The sequence below is a fragment of the Cyprinodon variegatus genome, unplaced genomic scaffold (assembly GCF_000732505.1).
Source record: "Cyprinodon variegatus isolate N-32 unplaced genomic scaffold, C_variegatus-1.0 Scaffold24, whole genome shotgun sequence".
Taxonomy (NCBI): Eukaryota; Metazoa; Chordata; class Actinopteri; order Cyprinodontiformes; family Cyprinodontidae; genus Cyprinodon; species Cyprinodon variegatus.
This window is the reverse complement of record NW_015150477.1, coordinates 1264712-1287032: the sequence shown is the minus strand read 5'-3', so window position 1 is coordinate 1287032 and position 22321 is coordinate 1264712. Positions and strand designations below refer to the sequence as shown.

Sequence of the window (22321 nt, the reverse complement as noted above, 5' to 3'; positions counted from 1 at the left end):
TTTAATCAACCTCTGTCTCTGTTACCATAGTAACATTCTCCCTAGAGCTAACCTGGTTAAGAGCAGGTGTTGTAGGTGTAACTCAGCATTAGCAGCATTACACAGGTTTCTTTAACAGGTACATAACTGTGGGAGCACATTGATGTCTGATAACTGCAATATAGAAAACAACTGCACAGTCAAACTGCACCAGTCCCATAGAATGGCTTCAGACTGTGCCTCCTCTACCTTCTAGTAGGTTTCTTAAGGCTAATAATATGCAATTTATCACTGATAACAGCCTTACTCTTTATTAACAATATAGCTCCTTTACAGTTTTTTTTAACTGCATTTTAAAACTTTATTTCGAATTAATTCTACATTTCAGTCACACGGATTTAATGTGATTAGAAAATACTTTGTTTTAATATGAGCGATGTGCGGATTAGTTTGGGTTTTTCTTACAAGTACTCAAATTATTTCCAGATTACGCATAAATAGATCGTTAATTCTTCAGGAACAAAAGGAGGCACTTTGGGGTTAGGACTCATTCAGTGATAACAACCTACTGAGCCTACTTTGTAGGTAGGAGGCACAATCTCAAGCCATTCCATGGGACTGATACCTGCTAATAACGGCCATTTAATGGGATGAAAAGACCCCGAAGCTCTACAAACAGCCACTTGGTATTTACTTTGTATTCTAAGACAGAATCAAAATGAGGAGGAAACCCATGAGGTGATGCACAGGTCCTACCTGTTTGTATACTCCATCTTCACCTGCTGACAGTGGATTTCACCTAAATAGATAAATTGATCCACTGCCATTCAAGCAATAAACAAGGTTTCCCCCATAATGTTATCATGGTTACAACAGGCTATGGCAGGCCATTTTAATATGTATTAGTTTGACTTAAGTATTTCTGATATCTTAAATACATTTTTTCCTTGTTAAAATGATCATTTTAAACAAAAAGGTCCAGTAACCGAACATTTCGATTCATCCGCTTGTTGCTTCGGCATCCTTCCAGTTGGATTACAGTAATACTGTGAGAGAAAGAAGGACTGTCAACTGGAAGTCCATCACTTTGTTTAGCAGTAAAAGAGAACAAAATATAGGGAATGGAGGAAACTAAATGAACTGAAAAATAAGACCACCTATTTACCACTGCACAGCATATTTACAGAAAAACTGTATAGAATAAATTAAACATTTCTGGACCTTTAGAGACACCAGGAAATTAATTTAAAAGCGCAAAAAGTGGATTTTGCATGATATCTCCTCATCCTAGCAAATTTGGAAGTTAGACACATGAAGTCCAGTTTGGTAGAGTTTTATCAATTCATGCAGTATTGCATGATCTGATCTTTAGCGATAGTGGAAAGATTGGCAGCTGCTTTCATTGTTTTCCAAGAGTTAATAATCTATCTGCAGGAATGTTGACCTCGAGTATTTTTAGGGCTTGTCTTTTGGCTAAAAATACTGCCAAAACTAGCTTTCACTGACCAGCAGGCCTTATTTGGTAGAGTTATTGAAAAGCTGATGATCACACTACAATGTTTTTTATGTTTAATAAAACTAAGACCCTTTTGTACTGATAATACAGTCATAGTTATGATTACCAGAAAATTGAATTGTGTATCAGAAAGTGTTGGGGGTCAGCTGTGATCTTCAATAATGCAAAACTGATGGACTGCAAGTTTAGCAAACTTGCATGTTTTTTTGTTGCTCTTTTCTACTGGCAACAGAAATGTGTCCTTGAATGATAGGGTTTGCATTTGGCTGACAGTGAGCTCTTTCCGTCAGGGAAGGCAATTAAGCCCCAACATCATCTTTTCTGACTCATCATCACCGAAACTAAAGCCTCCACTTCGGCAGGTAATGAGGAAACCCTGCGAGGGATTTGCAGGCCAGTTAGGTATCCTGCTGAAAGTCTTATTTGGGATTTCTCTGCATAATATTCAGCATTTCTTTTTTTTTTTGAAATCTGGATTTAGAGGGAGATTGTCAAGGTCCCATTCACCTCACCTACAGTGGATGGAGTTGAAGGACTATGGATTTTTTTTTTTTTTTTTTTTTTTTTTTTTTGTGGAGCAGCAGCTAAAGACTTTTACATTTATTCTCCCTAAGCAGTTTTAAAGAAAGACATTTCCTCTGAAGGACAGTGGAGATAAAAGTCAGAAACACAGGGTTTGAGTAGCTGCAGCAGCAGGATGAAGGCTAGAGGAGAGTCATGAAGATGAACCACCTCCAGATCCTGACCCCTGTCCTCCAGCAACTTCATTACTAATTGTTCCCTGCTGAAAGTGATGGTGCAAACTCTGGCTTTTGCCACTTCCTGAGTCCTGCTCAGCTGGGGTTAGACATTTTGTCAAGTGTTTTCTGTCTACTGTGCTCCAGGAGCACATTCTCCCCGTTATTCTTCATAATTTCCAGTGACCTCTGAGTCAATGATTGATTATTAATGAGAGTCTTCTGAAGAAATCATCATCAAGTCAGAATCCCTGTGAAGTAAAGCTAACAGCCCTGGTTTTTCAATTTTCTCATTGTCTCTCAGGAGTATTTTTAGTCATAAAGCAGAAACTAAGAGGCAATAGTTAAGGATAGACAATTTAAATGTCTTTAATTAATATTCTAATCATGCTTTGAATCATTTTTTCAAAATTTTTTTTATTTGTCCCTTTGTGACATCTCTAAATTTTCAGGGTAGTGTCGCCATTGTCTTTTTTTCCCAATGGAGTCATTTCATATAAATTTGTAAAGATGAGCCCCTGTTTTTATGTTACAGTAATTTAAGCTTGTTTCCCTTTTTTTTGTCATCTTCTAATATATATCAGCTTTTCATCACTACACTGCAAAAAACAATCTATTAAGTTAAAAATTCTTAAATTAATTCTTAAAAGTGTATTTAGCCTTAATTTGAGCAGGTAAATTTGATGATTTGCCAATAAAATTTGTTTTTTCCTCTTAAATTAAGATAAATAGATAATAGGCACATCAATTAAGACATATTTTAGATGTAAATTGTCTTGTTCCAATGGCAAAAGTGCCTCGCTTTCCTCCTCAATTCAAGAAAAAATAGACTTATCTTAAGTAAAAATTACGTATTTAGATGTACATTTTTGTAATTTACTGTTGGTTCTTTAAGGTTTGATTCACCCTTTGGCATTGTTGTATTTTGGTTTCATCTTTTTATGATTTTTGTTTTATACCACCTTGTAAATGAATTGCTCTTTATCAACATCCAAATCGAAGTGATGGCTCATTACCAGGCATCTGCAAAGTTGAATGTCTGAAATTAAGCCAACTGATTCAGGTGTGTTGGAGAAGGGATACATAAAAAAACTGCTCTCCAGAAGACTTGGGCACCCTGGTAAAAGGCAGGTGGACAGGTGGAAATTAAACTTGTATATATAATGCATATCTAAGAACAAAAATAAAGCCTCTCTAAATCAGAACACCATACCTACAGTGATGCATGGTGGTGGCAGCATCATGCCTTAGGGATACAATACTTCCCTAAGGCACTTCAGTGAGTCATAAAAAACGACAAATAATTACATAAATAAAACCCTCAGGTTTCTGCTAGAAAGGCATATTTAAGGAGGCCCTTCAGTGGGTAAAGAACTAAAATCATGCTTCAGAATAAACAAAAAGAAGGCTTTGCAGGACATGCACTATAATTTGACAGTTAGTGGTTTAATTTCACACTATGGTGAAATAAGTTATGATTTATCTTGTTTTTTTTTTTACACAAAAATAGTTTTTCATCAGGAGTTTGTATATCTGTCGTGTAATTGTTCATCTCTGCCCTGTAGGAATTTTTCTGATACCTCCTTAACATTTTATGTGCAATATTGATACCAAAGCCTGTATCCATCCACTAAATTTAAGGTTTTGGGTTATGAGTTCGCTGTGAAATAAATTTACATAAATGTAGAGAAAGGTTAAATAAATATTTAATTCAGATTAGATGTCTGAGTTATTTACAAAGAAAAGGAGTAGATGTCAATGACACATCCTAATTGGGTTGGAAATACAGACTTCTGTCTGTACGTGCGTTTCTGTGTGCTGTCCTGCAGAGGAACCTCCAGTCCAGTGCTGTGGTAGCAGCTGTTGCTAGTGGGACAGGAGCCAGGTAACTAGGGTGCATGCTGGGACAGCAGAGGAGGGCCAAGAGTTTGATTCATGGGGATCCGGGTTTGAGTGAGAGCCTGCCTCCACACACGCATTCTCCTGGCATGGTAGATGTCCGGCTGGCAGCGAGTCAGCGGCGGGCTGCCCTGCAGAGCAGGGGAAGTGGACGGGCGGTGAGCTGCTGTGGAGTCTGACAGGAGGACAGACTCTCAGAGAAAACCACCACAGACTCAGGACCATTATTACCCATGGAGGCCAAAGGTGCCATTCTGTTCCAACAGAGAATTTAAGCTGATTGCTCCAAGATGCATAAATTTGCTTCTGTGTTTTTGGACATTTTAAAATGCGAGAAATTCTTAAAAGGAATAAAAAATTGCTCCATAAAGGTGTCATAGGAGAGCTATGAACTATAAAGATCTTATTTAAGCTGTATTTATTTGCTACATATGGATATACCACTCTCAGGTTGTCTTTAGGTGCAAAACATCTCTGAGGGTTTTTTTTCTGTATTACAATACTCAAATATTGAGCACAATCTGTGCCAAATGCATGTGCAAGCACTTTAGCTCCACAAGTGAATCAAATGTTCCCCACTGCAGATAAAACAGTCTGCACTCTGCTCTGGAGGCTTTCCCACTGCGGCTCCTGCATCAGTATTCCAGGTCCATTCATGGACACAGCGTTCCCAGAGACGACAGCAGCAGAGCCAGCATCCTTGCACTACTTCAATCACACCACCAGAGGGTTTTGCCATTTCATTCAAAAGCACTCATCTTTATTTTTTTTAAACAGCTGTGCCCTGTACTGAAGGTGTCTGACGAATGGGGTTCACAAACTGTAAACCTTAATCGTTAACTAGGCAGTAAAGATGGCGTTAATAGCAATTAAAACCTAATAAAATTAGCTCTTATATTTCCATAATATTTAATGCAGTTCAAACTAATTAGATTCAAAACTTGAGCAACTGTTTAAAATGTTTTTAAACCATTTGTCAGATATGTCCCAAAGTGTTTTCCCTGTTGAAACTTACAGACCAGTGATAAGAACCGGTGGGCTTGTTTTATATTTCTGCCTTATGAGCACTTGCAAAGGTTGTTTTTGTATTAAGATCCCAGTTGCATAACTCTACTTGAAATCAATATTCCAATTGAATACTTTGTTCTGTAGAAAGTTGAATGTGCTGAATAAAAGAAAATGCTTAAGAGAAAAACTGAGGTTCCATGGTAAATGCATGTTCCGATTTATTTGGCTTTGCAGGAAAAGTGCAAACTGAGTCTACATGCAATTTAGGTAGAAGCCCTGTGCATCTGATCATAATGTGGCTGTTTGAAAAGATCCAATCACAGAAGCTTGACCACGCTTGGGTGTAACAATAACTCCATTTGGAGGCGTTACGTCAATCTTGGTACCCTATGCATTGACTGCTCCCTGCCAGAACAAGCTCTGTAGATGCTAAAATTCTACATTAGACCAAATCTGGAGTCAGGTTGGAAATGATCAATTATCTTTAGAGTAAAAGTGAGTCTTAAACTGTATTTTTAATATCTAATTTTGTACTTTTAACAGTTCCTTCCACAACTCCAAATTATTGAGACATCACCATATTATATACTACATTTCTTTGGATACCTCGATTGTCAGTTATGTTTCTATGGTGTCAGAACTTGAACCCTCAATCCTCAGGGCTGATCAACACATCTTAATGTAATATAAAAAAACCCACAACTTTCTTTTTTCCTTTTTTATTAAACTCTGCAGAAAGATGTTTACAGTCAGAGCAAAGGCATCCTCTGTAGTCAGGGCCTTTAAACAGTCTCCTCCTTGGTGATGCGGTCCTTCTTGAGTGGTCCCTGTAGCAGACAAAAAAAACAAACAAAAAAAAAAAATCAGCAACAAGCAGATTGAGAGAACATTTTCTTTGGGCTCAGAGTGGCAGATGTTCCCAGAGAGTGAACAGGGAGCCAGCACAAACAGGCACTGCTCCCCTGCCTCACTGGAGATCACTGTGGCACTGGAATGGAACCCAAAGTTCATACTGAAGACTGAACCAGGTTACGAACAGTGCGTAGCAACTGCTGATGCTCCTTTTAAGTTTGTCCATGTATATTTGCAGACTGAAGCTTTCAGTTTGAAAGCCAAACATTTTTCCAAAAAAAGCAGACAATTTACCATAAAGTTCTTCTTCTCCTCCACGGTCTGGAAGCGGCCATGACCAAATTTGGAGGTAGTGTCGATGAACTTCAGGTCAATCTTCTCCAGAGCACGGCGACTGGTCTGCACCAGCAGGGACTGAAGGACAGAGATTTAAAGTTTTAGTGATTCAAGTTTAAAACATCATTCAAATGATCCCTTTAACAAAGTTTCCCCTCACCTTGCGCAGAGTCAGCACCCTCTTCTTGGTTCCCACAACGCACCCCTTCACCATGACGAAGTCATTGGTCACCTCTCCATAATGAACAAACCCACCCTGGAAACATAAGATCAGAATTAGAAAGCTCTTCACAGAATTTATTATTAATCATCCAACATATATCCAAGGTCTCCTTACCAGGGGGTTGATGCTCTTGTTGGTCAGATCGTACTCTGTAGAAGCGTTATTCTTGACCAATTTGCCGTCTTTGGTGTGGTAGCCCTGACCGATCTTGTAGATCTTCTTGTTGATCTCTGTGCGGTGGTGGTAGCCTTTCTGACCGGCACGAGCAACAGAGAAGGCTACACGGGCTGGATGCCAGGCACCGATGCAGGCCACCTTACGCAGACCACGATGGGTTTTGCGGGGAAGCTTCTTTGTGTGCCAGCGGCTGGTAACACCTGAAGGATAAAGATTTAGCCTCCAACATCCGTCTGAAGGTGCTCCAGGATTCTACAAGCCAATATTAAATAACCCACCCTTGTATCCGTGACCCTTTGTAACACCGATCACATCGATCATCTCATCCTGGGTGAAGACGGTGTTAACAGGGATGGCCTGCTCCAGCTTCTCACGAGCCCAGTCCACCTTATCAGAGATGGTGCCGCCGTTCAGCTGCACCTCCATCAGGTGGGACTTCTTCTGCCTCAGAGGCAAGAGGCGCATCTACAAAGTAACAAACATGTCAGCAAAAAGGGTACAACACATTGTTCCAGTAAGAATTCAGCTCAAGGCAAAGTGGTCTCAGAAGGAAGGCAGCATGGAAGATCTCCTCATAAATATCGGGCGCCATGCCTGACGCAGGTTCCGTGGTCTCATCACTGACAGAAGGAAGGGTTAGCGTTGCATAGACAGATACCAACCTGTGTGTGGGCGATGACTCTGATGACCTGGCAGTATTTCTTCATGGCAGCAAAGTCTTTCTCCAGCTGCTTCTTGCCCTCCTCATCCTGCCATTTCTTGCAGTACTTAGTGAAGGCCTTCTTCTTGGACTTGTACCTGAGAGCAGCAAGCATAGCAAGGGTTGGCACAGGTCCCTCATAAACCCCGAAAGGGGCCAGCGGAGGAACACAGTGCATAGCTGCAAGCCCTCCTCCCATCTAGGAAACAGGGGGCTAACGCAGCTTTAAAGGATTTCGGCTCATGGCTCAGTTTCTAAGAAGCACTTTCCACTGGCCAGAGGAGCCCGGAGCTCATCAGGGCACAAGGCACCTGAGCGGAGCTGCCACAGGGGGCCACCGTTAATGTTAGACTCACTCAGTGGGGAGAAAAAAATTTATTTTTTTCCCCCACTGGCAACTAACACCTGCTTCAACAACTAAAACATTTCCCATTTCAGTAAAAACTCACCAGTTCCTGTAGAAGCGACGCTTGCACTCGTCACTCATGTGCTCGGCGAAGATGGTTTTGAAGGAACGCAGACCACGGGGGGTGTTAACATAGCCCACAACGCCGACCACGATCATGGGAGGGGTCTCAAGGATGGTGACTGCTTCGACCACTTCCTTCTTGTTGACCTCTGCGTTGGGAAGAAGAACAAAAACCCACGGTCATTTTAGAAAACCAAAAAGCCCACAAGTCACTGCACAGCCTGCATTTGCTGCGCTCAGGACTCGACATTCAGCAAGGGCTGTAAACCCATTCTGTCCGCCCGTCGAGAGTCTCATCATAGGCAGAGCTTTGGGGATCCAGATATTTTAAAGGCGAACAACACATCGATCGTTGTGAATATTTGGTTTGACAGAAAAGCCTTATTACCATCAGGTCTCCATCTGTCCATTCTTCATTTGAACAATGGACTTGTTACATGTCACATTGCCCCCTGATAATTTCATAACATTAACCTTTTTGATGCTCTATTTCTGAAAAATTATCCTTTTTACATTTCAACCAATAAAAATCTACATCCAGAAACTAGCTGACTAGTCTAATCTTTCCCAGGCCAACTTGGCACCCAGTCAGTCTTGACTATATGAATTAAAAGCCTTATTTGAGAAGAGAACATACACTCAATTGACCTCAAGCTAGGGGTTTATGTTAGTACTCTATTTAGAAGATGCTTTCAAGAAATAAAGTGATCAAATTTTCCTAATACTAAAAGAATTTAATCATCATTTTTAATTCTTGGTATGTTCCATAAAAAGCAACAACTTCTATGGCGGTTACTCATCTATAAATATAAAATAATAATTAAAAAAAAGTCAAATTACAACAGCTTTTATACTGCAAAACTTAAACACTCTAAAAAGTACTAATTTATAATTTCTAAGATCTGGAAAGTCTTAATAATCGAGATAAGTCGCTGCATAATAAACATGCAATATTCACCTTTCCATTATTCCAATACCCTGGATTAAAATTTCAAAATTAAACTTAAAATTAAGGCACTTTTAAGAAACAATGCTGTTAATGCAAAATGGCCCCTTGCTTTAGGGTGGTCTTATTTTAGTTCTGGACATATTGAACTTTAAAAATAGAAAATGTTCAATAGTTTATTCTGAAAGGATGCTTACTTGAGCCAGGTCTGTCCACCTCACGGACAATGTGGGTCATGCCGGCCTTGTAGCCGAGGAAGGCGGTCAGGTGCACAGGCTTGCTGGGGTCATCCTTGGGGAAGCTCTTGGCCTTACCGCGGTGGCGGCGGCTTCTTTTGCGGGGCAGGAAGCCCAGGGATCCGTGTCTCGGAGCCGAAAACTTACGGTGGGACTGTAAATAATAAACAACCAGTTAGCTAACAAAAAACAATAAAAAATACCTACATTTATATAATTAGCTCGCCTCGATTGTCAAGCCATTAAGTCTCTTAGTTTTACCCCGTTAAACCATAAACACCAAACACTTATTTCAAGTTACTTTAACAATTGGGTCAAACCTAATGTTTATACAGTAATCTGTTATTTTACATATATCTTTTCGGCGTGGTTAGGCCAGCCATTTTGGATTCAGGGCCACCAGGAAGTCTACACATGCAATACTCAGATGAGTAAGCAAAATAACATCAAATAACTAAAAATAGCTGTAAGAAAGTATTCATAAGCTTTAAGACTGACGGTCTAACTATTTTTGTATATGTAAATGTGAACGATGGATAAGATAGACCACGGATAGCGCTGTCAACTAAAAAGCTAAAAGGATAGCTTCTCACCATTTCGTCTCCCGTCCGATTGAAAGAGGCCGTAAAGTCGGCTAACTATCAATATATAGCAGAGGAAGTATCGCGCGATTCTGCGTGATAGTTTTCTAAAAAAGCCCCGCCTCCATAAAAACACCAATTCAGCCACTTGGTGTCGCTGTTCACACAAACAACATATACATTCATTTGTCAGGAAAAAAATTTTATTTAAAATTTACTTCATTTATAACACATTTTAGTATCCTGATTGGGCTTTTATTTGCTGTTTCTATCTAAACAGAAACATTTATTCGCTTTAATTAAAAGAGAAAAACTCAAGTTTCCAACAGCTAAAATTCAATTAAATTCAGTTTATTTATATATCGCCAAATTCACAACACATGTCATCTCAAGGCACTTTAAAAGCTAAGATTGTTCAGAGAATAATGCTTTTACAACATTATTCAAGTTTTTGAATGTTTTTTCACAGCGAATAAATTAATTGTAAGGTGTAAGGAAAGGGGATGTATGAAAAATAAATTAATACGTGGCTTTTAAGTCATATCTTGATATGTACCCTAACCTGTTTGATCTGAATGGATGAAAATGTGTGTTTAACACTTATTGTGGTGAATTGGGGAAATTTTCTTTACAAAAAATGCAACAAATCTAATTTCTGACATCCTCATAATTATCTTTTACAATTTTAAAAAGGCAGTCAAATGTTTTAGTTAGATTTTTGCAATGTGTTGATCAGCCCCGCAGTGCATGTCCTTTTATGAAGAGGTTTCTGCAGTTGTCACAGACTCAAATCTAAGACTTTTTAAGACCCCAATGAAACCCCTTATTGTTGGTACACCTCGTTTAATGAAAGACAAACCCTCAAAGTTAACAGAAATAACTTGAATCTGGCAAAATTAATACAGTAATACTTAAATGTTCTTTAAGAATGAACATATTAAATTCAGACATTGCTTTCACACCATGCCTCAAAAGAATGATTACAAGAATAAACTCTTTAAACAGGCCTGGACATATATGATGACACTCTTAACTTAATATTTTTTTGCACAGCCGTTTGAAACAATAACTGCAATCAAATATTTCCTTCTGCTGTTCTCAGGAGGTATTTTGCTCCACTCCTGAGCAAACTGCTCCAGTTGTCTGATGTTTGACGTGTGCCTTTTCCAGATTATTTGTTCAGCTCCATCCCGATGTGATGCTCAATATGATTCAGGTCAGGGTTCTTGAAGGCCAATTCAGAATAGTTCACTGTTTTCCTCTTAGCCATTCTTGGGTGTTTTTAGCTGTGTTTTTTAGTCACTATCATTTTGAAGACCCGTGAGCTGTGATATAGACCACGCTTTCTGACACTGGGCAGCACATTTCTCTCTAGAATGCCTTGAAAGTCTTGTGATTTCATTGTACCCTGCAGAGATTCAGACACCTTTTGCCAGATGAAGTAAACCAGCCCAGGTCATAACAGAGCCTCCTCCTTGTTTCACAGTAGGGACAGCGTTCTTTTCTTTATATGCTTCATTTTTCTATTAAAATAGGCCTGATTTGCCTAAAAAAAGGTTCCCTTTGTGTTTCATCTGTCCATAGGAAATTCTCCTATGTAACATAGTTTGGCAGATTCCAGTCAAGCTATTCTATTCTTTTTTAATGGCAGCATTTACCTTGGTTAGTTGAGCTTGAAGTTCACCTTTAATCTCTTTAAAAAATTTTGTGCATGGGCTTTTTTTTCCCCGTTTGTAGTACTCGTCTCTTTTTCCATCTGTTTTCCCCCTGCAGCCAAATATGATCTTAATTTTGGAAATATGTGTGACCATAGTCACAGTAACATCAAGCTGCTTGGAGATGGTCTTATAGTTTTTACCTTTAATAGGCTGTTCCTAACTTCCCAAGAAAACTCTTCACTTTGCCTCCTCCAGGTCATGAAATAGCAGTGACTACCTGTAGTCCTGTATATAGGCCCACTGGCTGATAACTAGATTGTACACACCTCTATTGCTAATGGTGGACACACCTTGATTTAAAATGTCAAATTTTTCACATTATTTTCAAGGGGGTAACTATTATTTTAAATACTTTTGTTGAAAAACAATGTCTTACTTTCATTTATTCCTTTTTATAAATGTTTTATCTATTTAGTCAGATTGAAGTTCAGAATCAGTAATACTTTAATAATCCCAGAGGGAAATTACTTTTGTTACACGCTCCAGTTACAGTTTTATATATATATATACACACACATCCAACTACACAATATAATAAAGATAAAAAAGAAAAAAAATATATACACATATAGCTCTTCTATATATATATATATATATATGTATATCTATGCATATGTAAAAACTAAATCCAAATAAAGTAAATATCCAATGAAAGTGATAAATCCAAGTTTTTTTTCCCAAACATTGAGTTTTTCTTTCATTAAACAAGAGGTGCTATTTTTTTCTCCCACCTAACCCTTCATGAAAGTTAAAATGAGTCACTCTTTGAACAAAAATCAGGTTGTAGCATTTTATTTCAATTCAAGTCTATAAAACAGAAACAAAATGGACATCTTCAAATGAAGGCTGATGTTTTGTTTTATGGTCCCATGTCTAAAGAATTCAGAACACCATTAACTCAAGGATCAACCCATCGGCTAAAAGGTCTCTATGGACCTAAATAATTCCCCTAACAGTCGCTCTGATGCCGTTTCATGAACAAATGAAACCCCACAAGTAGTCCACTCATGTTCACTTAAAATTTTGCATCAGTGGGTGAGTGTATCCTCATAAATTACGGTGTCTCTTGTCATAAACTCTTGTATTTTCAGACATACATATGAATCTGTTGTTCTGGATGCATTGATTAGCACATGGAAAATAATTCAATCAGCATCTGTAAAGTATCTACATAGCAGACAAGTGTGAAAATTGTCATGTTTTACTGCAACAGGACAACAGATGAAATATGCAGGGGCAGGGTGAAGAATCTTATCTGGACTGTGTACTGAAAAGAATCAGCCTTCAGATTATCTGGTTTATGCTAGAATACAGATCACATTGCAGTCTTTATGAGTGTGCGCCACTCATATATGCACAGTGGTTTCACTTTTAAAGATGAAATCTCCTCATCAAAGCGTTGAAACCTTTCTTCCAACCTTTAATGTTTTAAAACATGCATTAAGTCCAGAGTCTTTTGGGATGGAGGCTCAGTAGGATGTGAAGGTTACAGGCATGTCTCTTTGTTTTTCCAGAAGAACCGGTCTGCAAATAGAGAGACTCTTCCACAAACAATGAACCTCATGTTAAATGTTCTAAGAAAAATGGATCCAGGCCAGCCTGCTCATCATTTTCTTGTGTGAAGAGTCAAGGTTGTTTTTTTTCCTGTTCCACCAATCAGCACCCCCTGCTGGCCAAGTTCACGCCACCAGTCGCTGCTGATCAAGGTTGACCTTTTGGAAGAAGGCCTTCCCAAACTCATAGCTGCTGATCATTACAGCACAAGCTGGAGCGACTTTGATCACTCTGGGCATAAAACCTAGATAAAAACAAAACAACAATATTCTCACTTCCTAACAAAAACAAGGGATGTTATTCAACAAATGGCGATGTGTGTACCTGCAAAGAGACCTCTGTAGCCCAACTCAGACCAGATTTCCTTCATTATGTGCCAGGTGGAAGTGGTTACCCTTTTGGAAGCTGTTAACAAGCAGAGCAGAATCCGTTTAGAACAAAAAGAAGATTGTAACCCGTCCTAAACTAAGCGTGTAAATACACAGACCTCCCAAGGAGTCCAGTTCTCCAAGCTGGATCTGCCTTCGAGTTTTCACAACATCAAACGGCAGCGTCAGGATAGCAGCGATCTGAAAACACAAAAAACCCAAACACGCACTGTGAGGAATATTCAAGACAGGTGAAAGTTTAAGGAAAAGTGACGGAAAGATGCAAAATGTTGGAACCATGTTAGCATTTAGGAGGGATGGAGGGAGAGGAGGGAATGGCTGGGCAAAAAAAATAAATCAATCAAAAACCAGTCATTAACCCTGCAGCCAGACTGATCATGCATAGCAGTCTGGTTTAGTTCTACGAATCATCAAACTGGTCTGCTCCGATCAAAGCTGTTCAGGGAAAGGTTGGATATTTTGATGTAGTTTAACCAATGAAAACCAGATCTGACAGCAGTTATATACCTACGACCTCCTGTGCTGGTTTAGCTGTCACTTTCATCACAGCTACATGCCTTATACCATAATACGACATGATTGGTCAAACAGTTGAAGAGGGTCACAGGACTGTATAGTGCAACTGATTTACTCCCATTTGCACCTTAAAGGAATAGTACACCCAAAACATGATTAGCCTTCATTTTCTACTCACCCCCATGCTGAACAACACTCTGGAGTACTTTTTTGATATCTCAAATGCATCTGGAGATCTGGGAGGCTTCTTGCTGTCTGCTGACATTCAAATAATGGAGGTCTATGGCGCCCGAGGCAGAAAGGTCCATAAAAGTCCACAAAAAACGTGTCAATATTCCTCCATACTGCTCGTCCAATGTATTCCAAGTGTCCTGAGTGGGTAGCGTCCAGAATTTACTCGAAACGAAGTCATTTAGAATGTTTTTAGAGCATAAACAGTAGTGTATAGGATTTCCTGAAAGCGTGCACATGCGCGTTCACGACGCTACGGAAGCCGGCAGACCAAACCAGATGAAAGTGCGCATTCAGCGTCTGCTCTGCCAATAATGCAAGCGTAGAAGAAGAAATGTGCTGTTTACCTGTGCAAAGAAAGAAACAACGAAAGAAAAATGTCTGAGGACTTCAGTGTTGAGGAAGAGCATGAGTTCTTTGCCGAGCTGAATGCGCTGGTTTGGTCTGCCGGCTTCTGTAGCGTCAGGATCGCGCATGTGCGCGCTTTCAGGAAATCCTATACACTACTGTTTATGCTCTAAAAACATTCTAAATGACTTTGTTTCGAGTAAATTCTGGACGCTACCCACTCAGGACACTTGGAATACATTGGACGAGCAGTATGGAGGAATATTGACACGTTTTTTGTGGACCTTTCTGTCTCGGTCACCATAGACCTCCATTATTTGAATGTCAGCAGACAGCAAGAAGCCTCCCAGATCTCCAGATGCATTGGAGATATCAAAAAAGTACTCCAGAGTGTTGTTCAGCATGGGGGTGAGTAGAAAATGAAGGCTAATCATGTTTTGGGTGTACTATTCCTTTAAATAGATTGGTGCAAGTAAGAATAAAATAAAAATAATTAAAATAGGAGCACACCTGCAGGTACAGATTTCATCTCCATTTCCTAAAACAAGTCAGGCTTCATTTAAATAAGATATCAGTTTGTTGTTTATTAAGAAGAAAAGAAGTGCATTTCCAAAAATTCAACTGGTCAATTTGTATGGGGAAAATAATTAAGGAACCAGTTATGAAATGTCGCTGTTGCCTTACAGATTTCCGGCAGCACATAAACATGAGAAACTGCTAAGAGAACCTGAAACACATGCCGGTAAGACGCCAATCAGCTCAGAGGCAGGAGAATTACATTTAGCAACTTTTCATACTTTTTTTGTTAAATAAGAAAGTCTTTTTGAAGACAGGTGATGATAGCTCTGAGGACTCTTTTAGCGTCTTTGGCAAATAGTGAGAGAGCGAGCCCCTCCCTCCTCCAAAACACTGCAGCCCATTTTTAAAGTCAGAGAGCAGAAAAAAAAACATCTACAGACATCCAAAGTTCCAACACTGATTATTTTTATAGCAACACTGCTAACAAGGTTTAATGTTTGAATAAGATTGCATCAAGCTCTTCCCTTGGGTTGAGGTGTAGGACAAACTTATGTTGCAAAGTACAGAACCAGGCAGGTAATTTGGTGTTTGTGACCCATTTAAAAAAAAAAGGCAGCCACATGAAACATGAATCAATACCCAGGTTCATTTTACTTTTTATTTTTTAAATGGTGCTATTTAAGAAAATTCATAGTGCCCCATTTGGGAGCACTACTGCTCCTGATTAAAAAGCCAGGTGTACAATCCTGGGCTAAGATGGATTCTCGTGTTTGTGAAACCACAAATATTGAAAGATTTCAGCTTGCAGGAAATTTTGTTTAATGACAAAGACCTGATGAATATGAATAGAAAATATGTCTGATTAAAGTTTTCAATAATTCCACTGAACTCTGAACCATTTAAACCAATATATCTATATAGATAGATACAGTAAAAGCATTGTACAGTACTATTTTTTTTTTTTACTGTCACTTATTGTTATTTTTATGCACTTTTTAAGGTCCACATTTGTGTGATTACTTTTGCTGCTTTAACACGACAATTTCCCTAATTGTGGGACAATAAAGGAAATTTTCTATTCTATTCTAGAACCACACAGTATTCTGAAGGATGTAGGCAGAGGAAAAGATTTAACCTCTCAACCTCAAGTTGCCAGTTTTTTCTCTCCTGATCCTTATTTTAAAATAGGTAAACCAAGAACTTCAGTCATTTTTATATTGATTGATATGAAAGAATGGAATCCTGATCCAGCACAGCCCTTAAACACTCAGCTATCCTCCAGTGTTTTATGAAGAACATGTGTTAACACTACTGCTGACTACTCACAGCTCCAGAAATGGCTCCTGCAGTAAAGCTGATGGAAAAGTTGGCCTGTGGCGTTTGGTACTGGTCACACAGCTGGGCCTTCACCAGTTCGTAGTTGAACCAGTACAAAGCTGGAAGTAGAACACAGTTGGCGTTATTACAGAGTCCTGGCAGAGAATACTGCTCTACAGGTAGTCACACCGTTCTGAGAATGGCTGCAAATAATTATTATTTTGCAAATCGATGAATAATCGGATAGCAAAAGATTCCTTACTGAAGACTTTTTACCGAATTAAACCAAGTGAAATTCAAACTTTTCCACTTCTGGATAGAGAATATTAATATTTTTTTTTTACAATTTTGATATAATTACTGCTCTAAGTGGGTTGCTCTTTCAGCTAAAGGCATGTATTATAGCAGCAGCCATTTAAATTGGCCCTTCCCAGTCAAACGCCAGCCGATTGGCAGCCCACTCCCCTGGAACTCCCAGCAAAATCCCCTCCATGAACCGAACATATTTTTTAACTGACTCCAGCCTTTTACTGAATTACAGGGTCTGACCAGCAGATGGCGCTTCTCTTTAGCTCTTAATGTCCACAAATCATGACTGAAAGAATATTTTAGTACAAAGATTGATGTTTAAAAAGGAATTTTAGTGGACAAGCAAAGGACCTTAAGGAAAATGAAAAAATGTTAAATGGCTACTACAGTACAGACTTTGTACTCCAGTTAATGATTAATTAATCACTAAACTGGTGGACGATTATTTCAATAATCGATTAATTGTTTCAGCCCTTGTTCTTATCTCTACTGGCTTTTTTTTTTTTTTTTTTTAATAATTCAAAAGATATAACTTCTAGATTGCAACAATCCACAAATAGTGTTTAAAAAGGTCCAATTAATCTTGTTAGCAGGGATTGTAATTTTTAAATTAAGTTAAAAGGAAAACTTTTAGATCTTCAGTATTACTATATCAATCAATCAATATTAAATCGTACGCTTTAGTTTCTGGTAATGGATCTTAAAAGGTGAACATGTCTCACCAGAAAAAGGCACATCTCTAAGAACGGTGGGTCCCCAGCCCCTCCACAGAGACAGCAGGCCGTCCTGAGCCACAGCCGAGCGGATGCACACCCGCAGCTCGCTGTAGGTCAGCTTCCTGGACTGCATTTTGGTCCTGACCAGCTCCAGTGGGCTGATCACTGTCACAGCTCCCACTGTGACCAAAACATCACATGCAAACATTGAGATTAAAGTCAACATGACTCAGGAAGGAGAGGTTTTCTGGGTTTATTCCTTGCCCTTACATCTGGCAAGACCTCCAGCAAGAAGAGGGACGTAGCTGCCCTGAAGGCCCAGACCAAACCACAGGAAATCCCTCAGCTGGTCGTAGCAGGTGAAGTAGATGACTGTGGCCGGAACTGCCATGACCCTTCACACACAAATGAACATAAAAATTAGCATTCCTATTCATCATGAAAGTTTAATTTTTATCATATATAAAAACGTAATCTGCTGAGACAAACAGGATTCCAACATTAGAAATGGATAATAAATATCATCCGAGCTGCAAAACCTGGAGGAAACATTCAATAACAGAAGCCTTCCTACTAATGGATGATCATGGAAATGAGATCTTTAGAAAACTTTTTTTGCAATTTCTGATAGTAGGCAAACAGGAAATTGGATTAGAGAGAGCTAGAAGAGATGCAGCAAAGGTCACCGGGATGGGATCTCCTTTCTGACCCTTTAACAGCCCCTCTGTTTCTTCTTGTTCCTGTTTGCCGTTTTTTCTAGTCAAGTTGTCGTAATGTTTGACTTTCTCCTGTTTGGCTTGTGAAATTCAGGTGTTTGATGGGGAGACTGCTGCAACGTCCAGCTTAAGTTTTGCCTTGGAGAATCATTTCATTGATCCGCACAACCGCTCCTGTGCTGAACTGGTGCTATGAGTGTAAACATTGATTTGAATGATTGAGGTTCCTTAATAATATTACAAATTTTTGAACTTTATTGATCTCACATTGGAGAAATTTACCTCTGCATTTAACCCATCCCCTTGGGGAGCAGTGGGCTGCCATGGTGGGGCGCCCTGGGAGCTATCAGGGTTAAGGGTCCTGCTCAGAGACCCAGAGTGGAATTCTGTGGGAGTGGGTTTCAAACTCACAACCTCAGGATTTCAAGCTCTATGCCCTAAGCACAAGGTCGCCACTCTCCTTGCAGCTCCAGCACTGCATTCAGATGTTAGTCTCATGTACTGCTTATTTGAGAAAAAAAAGTAAGAACTAAAACCAAGGAAAAGATCATGGTGTTCTGTTTACACAAACCCAGAAGCCCAGTTAGGTTTGCTTACTTAATGTTGTTCAGATAACAAAAATAATCTTTGCCTCGGTTTCATTTCTGCAAAGTCAGAAGCAGTTTTCCGTCTGCTTAAAGGGAACGCTGTTATTACATGATGTAATAATGTAAAAATCAAGGGTCTAATGTAAAAAAAAAAGCGTTCCCCTTTAAGCTAGACACACATCTGTAAAAGTTTACTCCCAGGATAAATCTTCTGCGTTGAAAAACATTTCAGATAGCTCAGCTCAGCCATGCCCTTCAGTTTGTTTTCTTTAAACTCATGGAAGGCTTCCAAATTTTCAGAAATAAAAGAAAAGAAATGGTTCTTTTAAATATAAAAATTAAAGATGCAAACTGCAAAAAGAGCCCGACTGCATGCAAAGAAAAAATCATGTTGGCTTGAAAAAAAGAACAAAAATATGAATGATTTTACTAGGGATGCACGATATAATCGGCCCCCTATCGGTATCGGCCTTAAAACTGAATATCGGACATCAGCCACCCCACCGATATTTAACCCGATATTTGATCAGCTTCTGAGTTTCTAAAGTCTAAAAAAAAAAATACTACTTCTTCTTCTTCCTCAAAAACTTATTTTTTACAGACTTAAAAACTTCTAAAGACGAGGGAAAAAATATTGATCCATTAAAATATCCCAATATCTTCATATGCTGATATATTGCCATTTAAAAACACCATATCAATCTCTTTTACTAATGAAATATTGCTATATGTCATCGTTATGCTACGAAATCCCCCGAAAATTCACGAAATGTTGCCATATTTTTATATGTTATATATTGACGCGGTATCGATCTATTTTACTAACAAAATCTCACAAGAATTTGCAAAATATCACGAGAGTTTGTAACAGAACGATGAAATTTCACAAGATTTTGAAAGTAAAATAGATCGATACCGCGTTTTTAAAAATCAATTTGATATCAGCATATGAAAATATATTTGAGTATATTATTTTTCAAAGTGTCAGAAATGGATAACAAAACTGCTATTTTCAATGACTACTTATTTTTGTCCAGCTTTATCATCGGTATCGATATCGGTTTTCGGCTACATGAGTTTTAAAATATCGGATATCGGCCAAAATCCCACTATCGTGCATCCCTAGATTTTACATTAACCAAATTCAGAGGGGGCAGAGGTCGACTGGTTTTAAGAACTCCCTCTGGAACTTAAAACGAGTTCCTTTAAACACTCACAGTGTCGGTGGGAGCCCACTCCACAGCGACCGGAGCCCTTCATGGCGGCTGATTTTCACAAAAGCATCCTGTGTTAAAAAGCAAAAGAAAAATTAAATAAAAATAGAAACATGTTGATAAATCATGTTTTTTCATCAGAAAAAGAATATAAAAAAGGCGGAAAGATGATGCCACTCACCAGAGTGCCACTGAAATGTGTTGGCTTTCCATACCAGTTGGTGCAACTGGTTCCATTCCTACACACATAGAGGTGGTCCATCAGCCCATTGCAATAAAGAAAGCACTTCCCTGCAGAGAAAACAACAAGAGTAAAGAAAAGGGACAACAGAGCATGCATAACCTGCATGACCACAGTTACTCATTAACCTTGACATTTACTTTTTTTATCCAACTTTGGGTCTCAGAATATTCAAGTGAAACAACAAATGAGGGGCAATGACACTGACACTCGTCAGATAAACCAGCAGTAACCTTGTTACAGCTTTTTTGGGTTGAAGCAGTTAAAACCAAACAAGGTTATTTTAGCTTCACAAGCAGAAATTGTTTATCTAGCTGAACGGAAATATTTTCTTACTGATAGACTGGCTGTGCTGCTGCAGCAGATCAATACTCACATTTGGAAGAGCGACTGACGCCGACCCATGGAGCAGATTTACAGCCTAAGGCTGGGAAAAGCCAGGGTGGAGCAGAAAAACAGCAGAATGAAGGGGTTAGTTTTAAATGCAAAAGCAGTTAGATATAAGCTCAATATATATATATAAAAAGCCAAAAATTCACAGTTGTCTCTACCTTGGCGGAAAGGTGTTTGCTGAGCCTGCAGCCTTATCTTCACAACATCCAGTGGAGTGACTGTAAACAGAACCCCACATCAAATCACAAGACAGAAGCAGCCAAATATGTGCAAATGACAGAAGAAAAAAAAACACACAAAAACCATAGTTTAAAAAAAAAAAAACTCTACGGCGCTTTTTCTCGTTTCTATAATCTAACCAAAGAGAGATGTGAGGAGGGCTCCAGTGCCAGAGGCCAACATCTGCTGCACTGGAGAGATCGCAGCCACAGGGCCGCCAACGGTCCGCTCCCCCATCCTGCCCACCTGTCAAAACCAAAACATACAAACATACAAAATAGCAGATCATGCCGAAAAACATCATGCAGCGTCACCATTAACTGGTCCCTGAGCAAGCTAATGAAGGAGGAGTGTAAAAAAAAAAATCTAAAATCCAATGCAGTTTGTGAATGGACTTCCAAAAACATCAGACATCTAATACTAAAAACCAAAAATGTGTTGCTGACATCCAACTTAGGTAAAGTTGAATAAAAAACTAAATAATAAACAACACATTTACCTTGCATTTAAGCCTGAGTTGCTTGTTTTCAAACTGAGCAGGGTATGTCTAGGTGGAGTTGTTAAAACAAGGTCCTTGAAGCATTTTGATAGCTTATCTTTCACATGCATGCCGCTTCCAATCTCACTGAGCAGCCAGGGAAAAAGGCCTCCCCTCCAGATACACAACAAGTGACAGCCGCCTTTAACTGGTTCCCCTACAGGCCTGATGGTGCAAGAGGAGGAGTGTATTCTGCGTTTCCGCTCCACTTCCTGGAGATGATTACACCATTATGTGTTCATTATCACAGCCACATGGGGTATGCTGTTGGTACATATAAGCCAAAATCCTTCAATAGAATAAAAAAAACCAAATACTGACCGGGTGTTTTTTATATAAAACTCTAAACCCCACACTCTGACTTCAAGATGGATTAAAAAATAGAATGGTTTAGTGAATAAAAACCTGCAGCGGTACACCACGTTCTTTTTTAAGATTGAAGTTAGCTTCCGATTGGTAATTTGCCGTAAAACGATTTCACGACGTTTATGAAACCTGATTTTCCTTACGTTATTGTGTAGTTCTAAACCTGAAGCTCAAACAGCTTTATTCAGAATATCCAAATACGTTAAAATAACATGGTCCAAATTTGAGAGCTCACTGAAAACAGCGGAAAAGCTCTTCGTTGAAGTCCACAATCTAACACCAGCTTCAGTGTCTTTCGATCTTACCGTTAGCTTGGTGAAAAATAATAATTGATAAACTTAGATAGAATTATAAATAAAATATAGGTGAGCAGGAACGTTATTTCCTGACGGAATATTTATTTAGAAATGCACCGAGTAAGAGTTCTCAAAATATGGGTGTTTAGCTAGCCGCTAAATGCATTTTAGCTCGGTAGCCATCTTGCTATTTACAAGCTGAAATGCCTTACATTAAATAAGGAACTGACGTTACCCACCTCTTACTTTGGCTGCCAGGCTCTTTGTAAAATATAGGTGTCTTCACCCATATCAGTTACTTAATTTGCAGTAATTCGACCTATTTAGGCGCTCCATTACAGAGTACCCGAAATGCAAAACATTATCTAAGATTGGTCTGGCACAAACATTCCTCACGTACGCTTAACGCAGATTTCAAAAACAAGTGTTGGCAGTGGCTTGGGCTTCTGGAATGAACGAATAGTTTGTAGATCAG

At 39.0% G+C, this 22321-nt stretch overlaps 2 protein-coding genes across 4 annotated transcripts; both read right to left on the bottom strand.

Moving 5' to 3' along the window:
* Positions 1 to 5846: 5846 nt before the first annotated feature.
* LOC107097254 (60S ribosomal protein L3) lies at positions 5847 to 9726 on the bottom strand. Its single transcript, XM_015394337.1, has 9 exons — positions 9672 to 9726; positions 9040 to 9232; positions 7877 to 8045; positions 7390 to 7525; positions 7006 to 7192; positions 6665 to 6927; positions 6488 to 6583; positions 6286 to 6405; positions 5847 to 5966 (listed from the first exon to the last, which is right to left on the bottom strand). Exons 1-9 carry the CDS (start codon positions 9672 to 9674, stop codon positions 5922 to 5924), a joined length of 1212 nt encoding a protein of 403 aa, XP_015249823.1. The 5' UTR covers positions 9675 to 9726; the 3' UTR covers positions 5847 to 5921.
* A 2433-nt stretch (positions 9727 to 12159) lies between these two features.
* On the bottom strand, positions 12160 to 22278 carry LOC107097055 (solute carrier family 25 member 39-like). 3 transcript variants are annotated; one of them, XM_015394032.1, is made up of 13 exons: positions 22086 to 22278; positions 20787 to 20892; positions 20586 to 20645; positions 20411 to 20461; positions 19975 to 20084; positions 19797 to 19864; positions 17547 to 17671; positions 17283 to 17456; positions 16261 to 16370; positions 13419 to 13500; positions 13256 to 13336; positions 13044 to 13175; positions 12160 to 12976 (listed from the first exon to the last, which is right to left on the bottom strand). In XM_015394032.1, exons 2-12 carry the CDS (start codon positions 20881 to 20883, stop codon positions 13057 to 13059), a joined length of 1077 nt encoding a protein of 358 aa, XP_015249518.1. In that variant the 5' UTR covers positions 20884 to 20892; positions 22086 to 22278; the 3' UTR covers positions 12160 to 12976; positions 13044 to 13056. The 3 variants fall into 3 exon arrangements, with proteins under 3 accessions (XP_015249518.1, XP_015249536.1, XP_015249527.1); XM_015394050.1 differs by having other exon boundaries at positions 12160 to 12983; positions 13051 to 13175; XM_015394041.1 differs by having other exon boundaries at positions 21146 to 22272.
* Between the last annotated feature and the right edge of the window lie 43 nt (positions 22279 to 22321).